We start from the raw sequence: 7,292 nt of genomic DNA, 5'->3' as shown, positions 1-7,292 counted from the left end.
AGCTTCCATAAAGAAATATATATAAAAAAAAATATTAGCAAATCTTGTAAATGAAAATAACCTCTCTCTGCATTTGACAATCAGAATATTACAATTATAGGGAAAAAAACTTGGATCCCCTTCCAATTCACAGTTAAAATAATCATTACATTATTATTATTATTAATTATCATCCTCAAATTACCATTTTTATATATATATATATATATATATTTAAAGTATAGTATTAGTATAACAATTAACTTAATTAAAATCTTCTCTATTCCAAATTAAATTATATCGTTGCAAAAGAATGCCTGTGGATGAATGGCAAGGGCGATCACGTCCAGAGCGGCTCCCACGGCGAGCTAAGGGCGGCGTCGTCGAGAAAGCAGGCAGTGTCGACGTGTTGCGGCGCCCAAACGGGCTCCGATGACTGCCTCATTTCCATGCAGATGAAGGCCAGTAAGTTGGCTTGTTGTTGCTGCATATTGGCTACCTCTGCTCGAGCCTTGGCCAATTGCGCTTGCAGCTCGCTCACTTGCTTCTGCAGCTGGCAAATCGCGCCTGCACTCCCGTACACCGGATCTCGCAACCGTGCATTTGCCTCGTACACCATACTGCTCACTGCATCTGTTCTTTGACACTCGGGAAGTTCCTGCAAATTTTATTGCTAGTGAGTAAATATATGTATAGATTGGGAATAGATACATCTGACCAGTTGAACTACATTCATTCATGTTCATAGTTTGAAAAAAATAAAAGAAACAGACCGAATTCCATCAATTACGCGTTAAAACTACAGGTCAAAGTTTAGTTAAGTCTAGTGGATTCGTGGTTTCTTTTTCAATTAAATCCAATCCTACCCTTCTTTTTAGGAGTAAACAAGAAAATTTTATTTAATTCCTTCTAATTAAAGTATCCAGGGTTATTAATGGTAATTTTCAAACCTTAAACCCCAAACAAAAATACATCACAAAAACCCTTATCTCAAAAATAGATTTTTGGGAGTTAATTAATTCTCCAATATCTAAAAAAAACGAAAAAAGAAATTGTACCATTTTAAAGATAAAATGAAGCTCAAATGTAATTAAAGATAAAATTCGTTGAATAATAGCACAATAAAGACGAAAAAGAGAGAATAAAAGTTAAAAAGCCAAAGAAAAAGATGATCTTTGTTTGAAAAATCAATTAATTCTAGTAAAGTCCAAAGACCCAAAAAAAAAAGTTTCAGAAAAATTTGAATTTGCGTACTTGCAAGAACTTGATGATATTGCTGGCTCCAAAGACTCTATGGGCAATGGTGAATTTGAGGGGCTCCGTCGGCGGGAAATATGGGGCCAAAACACACTTCTCCACGCACCGGCGCCGGAGGATCTTGCAGGCGGCGCAGGGGCTGAGCACCACCGTGGGCGGTGGCGACGACGACGGAGGAGAGGCGGAGCGGCCGGAGGAAGAAGATGGGGAGGAGTAAGATAATGGGCGTGGAACGGTGATCGGCGTTGGTGGAGATTTCTCACATTTTGATTTGGCCACGTGATCCATTTCTAGAGAGAGAAAATTCGTGGGGGGAGGAGAGAGAATTTTCTGTTTGGAGAGTGGGAAAACAAAAAGGAAAATTTTTTGAGTTGGGAAATGGAAGGGCCAGAGAACCACATATATATAGAGAAGAATTTTAGATGACTTGTCTTGCCTACGTCATGCAGACTCTTGCTTACATCATCACTTTCAAACCAGCCAAAAAATTTGTTAGGTAACGATTTAGTTTTAAAAAATAATATCAAAATTAAGTGTTTTATAACAATTTAATATTTGTAATTCATAAAGACCTCCTTCATTAGTTTATTGATCTACGTATATAAGAAATTTAACAAAAATCTTCTTTATAAAGATTAAATCGTTACAAATTTGAACTAAATTGTTACACACCAAATTAAAGTGCAGAGACAAAATTGTTACCAATTTAAAAGCAAAGGAATTAAATCATTACAAACTAAAATTTAGAGACCGAATCTTTACTTCAAAATTCAAAGTACATGGATCAAACGTATTTGTTTCATCAATTATAAATTTCATTCTTCAATTCTTAATGTTAGGTATATTTTACTAAAATGTTTTTAGTACGTTTAAGATTTTTGTTGGTGTATCTCTTGAGACTTTATAGTTTAAACATTTCTTAAATCCACGTCTAGGAAATATTAATTTATCTTTAATTATCTGTCAGCTTAATATTATTTAGGCACTAATTGATTTTTAATAGGTATAGTCGTCTAGACATTTAATGATATAGTTATAAACAAAGGAAGTTAACACCAGAATATATTAAATACAAATTTGAAAGTTTCGATATTATTAAAAACAATTGAAAATACTGGGGCTATAATTATAAAATTGTCAAACTTATTAGAAATTTGTTAATGTTAACTCTATAAGTTGAGAAATAAAACTGATAATTTAACTATTTTATTTTATTATTGTTAAATTAACCATTTTTTTAATTTTTATTTTGCCTAGAATTTAAAATATATGTATGAAAATATGTATGAAGAAATTTGACTCATGATTGACCGAAACTGAATTTAATATTCTATGCATTTTGGATATAAATTCTCGCATGAATTTAAGTCTAAAACATCTCATTTGAATTCAAAATTATTTTTTTATGATTTAAATTTTATTTTGTACTTTGGTCCCTCCATTTTCGTGATTAATTACTTGTTTAGTCTCTTAATTTTTAAATATTTAGTTCCTAAATTTAGGGAAAAAACAATTTTAACTTTTACCATTAATTAAAATGGTTTAGGATTATGGTAGATGGGTCAAGATTTCTAAATGATTAATGAAAGATTAAAATAACTTCTAATACAAAATTTGAAATATTGAAAATAAAAGAAATTTCAGTGGCTAAATTGATAACTCCTTTCTCTAACTCTTTAGTTCAAGAAACGTGGAGACGAGGAATTGAACCTCAGACCTTTAAAGAATTAATAAGATGTCTTGACCGTTGAGTTATGTTCATATTAGTCGCTAAATATCCGATGAGATTCAAATTGAGTAGATATTTCCATTTTCTTATTGATTTGTAGCTCCAAGCCTCTCATTTGACTAATGAATTAATTTTATTCAAAAGAAATATAAGTCACACTATACAAATGGGCAATTGACCTTTTAAAAGTACTTTCTTTAAACCCTTTGCCTTTTAATAAAGAGTTCATAATTTATTACCTTTCTTTACAATATATATAAAGTAAAAAAAAAAAAAAAAAAAAAAAAGAAGCCATTGCTTCCAATTTACTTGACTTCTTGCTTTATTCCAATTAAAGTAGTAAGCAAAAGCAATATTCTTTTGAGTTAACAAATTATCGTCTTTAGATGATTTGATTGATAAATAACATCCATTGTAACAACATAAAATGAAAAAAAAAAAGAATAATAATAATAATAATAATAAGGTTTAAAGTATGTCTTATGAGTTTAATAATTATAGTAGTAATTAATAAAAGAATGAAAAACTTATTTCTAAAATTTCTCGAGCTCAGTAGTAATATTTAAATAAAAAAATCTCTCAAATGAAATGACCTTTCACATGTGTAAAGTGGATTTTATATATTGGGAGTATTAATTTTGGAATAATTAATGGTCAAATTATAAAATGCTAAAAATGTCTTATTATTCTAAATATCACAACGTATAAAATTTATCTAATTGATCACAGATTAGTCTATGTTAATTTTAAAAACTAAAGTTAAGCATATAATTAAAAGTCTAAGAATATATAATTAAAACTTTTATAGTGAAAAAAGTAGCGAATTTACAACTTAATCCTTAGGAAGCAACCTTGTTGAGCATCTTTAGAACTTTTGGATGACTTAATCAAGAATTCTAATTTATTTAAATTTGCCCCATGTTTTATTAAAATATATTTAATATTGTTTGAAAATTCCATGCATGACCCTTTCTTTCACTTGCTAGAATGGCTTTGGACTTGGGTTTCTTGGGCAGTAATGTCGTCTCCAGTGCTACATAATTAAATATAATTAATCACTAAAACTTCTAGATTTTTAGTCCTAATTATTTTCCTTATTCTTCAAACTTGCCACAATCTAAGTATTGACCTTAATTTGAGATATTATCATTAACCCATTCATCAAATAATTAAATTTACTGTTTCTAATACTAATAATTATGCATGTTAACTATCTTTAGTCCACCTTAAGAAGAAAAATAATAATAAGTTTTTTAGCATAAATAATAATAATTCATACGAGCTACTAAAATTTAAGCTGAACAATTCTTTTACTACGTACAACAATTCTGGGGTTGTGAAGATTTGAATCTCTGACTTCAAGAGAAAAAGTAAATGTCAGTGCATTAACAAATAAATTATTTAGAATTTTCTTATTGTTTATATATTTTTTACTAATTTATCCTTTCTTTCGGCATATACTTGAGAAGCGATATATCCATTAAAAAAAAAAAAGAAAGAGAAACGTTTTTAAAAATATAGCGCCATTTTAAAATCTAAAAAATAAGTTCTCTTATATTTAGCTAAAATTAAAAAAAAAAGTATTTTATAAAAGATGAAAAATTAAGTTCCCATTTGAAAGCTACTTTGTCTTATTTTATTTCTTATGAAAACTACGTTCTTCCACTTTTTAACAATAACTTTGAAATCTTAATGACATAATGTTTTTGAAAGTAAACAGACTTTTTAATTAGAACTTTTCAAAAAAGTAATAATAATAAAAAATAGAAAATAAAGAAAAATATTACTAAATAAACACGACCTTAAAAAACTTATCGAAGGAGATCAAAGTAAAGAATATGTTTAAACAGGTCAGCCTAGTTTTCAAATATAGAAAAATAAAAATGAAAAACATTATAAAATATGTGAGAGAGAATATTTTTAAACTCGTGTTTGTTGTCTGGGAGATGAAACGTCCCAATTTTATGGAAAAAGAAGAAGAAGAAGAAATGATTTTTCTTCTCTTTTTTTTTTTTTTTCCTCTTTTCCAAAATTTAGGGTGGAACTTAAAAGGGAATGAGACAGCAAAATCTTCTTGCCCAAAACTGTAAGGTTTTTAAGAGACAGTGACTAATTGGGACTAAATTCAACACTAAATTTCTAAAATGGAAAATTTTGGTGTGGAAAAAATTGGGCTCGTGGGAAGCAAGAAAACGAGAGACAGAGAGAGGGAGAGGGGGGATTAATTTATATATGTTATATTTTTTGAGACATAAATGTTTAATTTCCTCGCATTGTATATAAGATTTGGATAATTGTCGTAAAATTTTAACTTATGTATTAGGTTTTCATTTGAAAAATTGTTGAAAAATAATATGCATTTTTAATGAATTATTACAAACAAATTTTGTATTTTATGCGTTGAAATTGATAGGTTTCGGGGGATTTTTAAGTTGTTTTTATTTTATTATTTTTTTTATTAAGTGCGAAAAATGTAATCGAAATTTAAAAAACGATAACGATGGCAATATTTATCCAAATATTTGATGAAATTTAAAGTTGAAGTTAAAAATTTACTCTTCTTATATTGAGAAGTATTTGTAAAGATTAAATGATTCTCCATTAAAATATATCTTCTCAAATAGTTTTTATAAAGGTACACAAAAATACCTAACTTTCCAAATTAGCTTGAATAAAATTTAAAGTATTCTAGTAGAATATGACATTTTAGAGGTAGACTTTATAAAAAAAAAAAAAAACACCCTTTTATAATTTTCTACTACCACTTGCCATTATTTTCATCAACTTAGAAAATTTTGATCATGAGTTGGATTTTCCAAGAGAATTAGTTGGAGGGTTTTGATTTTTTTTTTCCTCTCTTTTTGTCTTGCCTCCCTCAACTATACATAAAACACTCACCAATAATAATTCTTTTTATATTATATTAAATGTATGTATGTATATATATATATATATATATATATATATATATCCTTTTAATTAGTTAGCTTGAATTTGCTCTATGAAATTGCTCTGAGCTTCTGATCTTTAGGAGAGTAAGTAGTGTCTTAATGAGTTGAACCACGCTTATGTCGACAACAAGTTTCTATTATAGAATCAAGGTTTTAAATGTCGATGTTGGGACACGGAAATATTAAGGTATCAATTTCATGGAAGTTTTGATGTAGATGGATATTTCTGGAAAGGTTATAAAAAAAAGAATTTGTAGAAAATATTTAAAGCATTTCACCATTTCTAAATAAGTTAAAAAAATTAATATTAATATTATGTATATATTAGTGATATTTTGTTGTTATTTTTCATATTTTGCCGATTCATTTTGCAATATTATAGAAATGTTGATTTACTCCTTACCGTGATGTCAAACCCATTGACACGTGTAAATGACGAGGGAAATGTCAACATGGCGTGAGTTTGGTTGGCGATAAGAAAACAGAAATCTGACAAATATATTCTTTGTTTTTAGCGTTTTGTATATCTTTGGGAGCAAATTTGAAAATTGAATCTCAATTAAAAAAAAAAATTAACATGTATTTAGCAATATATTTGTAAACTAGTTACCAACTAAATATTTAGTTTAATCTAAAATAATAACAATTATGCTGTATAATTTATAATATATTTATTTTAAACGTTTTAGTATTAACAAAAAATGAAATGAGTTTACGATGTGAAATAATATATTATTTATTTATTTTTAAATGTAATTCTACATTTTAAACCTTCAAAATCAAAATTTGAAAACACTGAAAACATAAAAACATAGTTTTCAGAATTTCCACGGTTTGGAACACAGAATCCGAAACAATTTACGAAAACAAATCTATCAAACGGCGTTGCCAAACGAATATTCATTTGATTGATCAGTTAATCTGAAAACAATAAACAGAATTTGAATTGCCAACCAAATAGGTTCTTAATACTTTGTAGAACATAATAACATTTCTGAATCATTTTATGTCTAAATCAAAATTGATACATATGGTCAAATAAATCTAGACTAATTAAGACTATAACAAGTTTTAAATCTAACAGTCTATGGTCTTCAATCAAATTCTAATTCAATTTGACAATTAACTCATCAAATGCCTAAGTGGGACAGAATTAATTAGTCTTCCTAAAAACCAACCAATTAAATTAAAAACTTCTATATATATATATATATATATATATATATATATATATATATTGTTTTTCCTTTTCTTTTCTCCTCAACATCACATGATTAAGTCCATATTTATTCTACTTTTCACACAATATGATATCGAAAACTCATATTGACTGCACTCAAATATCAATCAAATTTAAATTCACTGATGTATCTAAA

The 7,292-nt window shown here is 27.8% G+C and overlaps 1 protein-coding gene across 1 annotated transcript; it reads right to left on the bottom strand.

Annotated features, from left to right (window-relative positions):
* Positions 1-1,596, bottom strand: LOC111010151 (LOB domain-containing protein 1). Its single transcript, XM_022283492.2, has 2 exons — positions 1,234-1,596; positions 1-637 (listed from the first exon to the last, which is right to left on the bottom strand). The coding sequence occupies exons 1-2, from the start codon at positions 1,522-1,524 to the stop codon at positions 320-322; spliced, it is 609 nt and encodes a 202-aa protein (XP_022139184.1). The 5' UTR covers positions 1,525-1,596; the 3' UTR covers positions 1-319.
* Positions 1,597-7,292: the final 5,696 nt, after the last annotated feature.

This window comes from Momordica charantia, assembly GCF_013281855.1.
Source record: "Momordica charantia cultivar OHB3-1 chromosome 9 unlocalized genomic scaffold, Mcharantia_2.0 BLBB01000009.1, whole genome shotgun sequence".
NCBI lineage: Eukaryota > Viridiplantae > Streptophyta > Magnoliopsida > Cucurbitales > Cucurbitaceae > Momordica > Momordica charantia.
The sequence above is the reverse complement of the archived record's forward strand: the minus strand, read 5'-3'. Positions and strand labels throughout refer to the sequence as shown.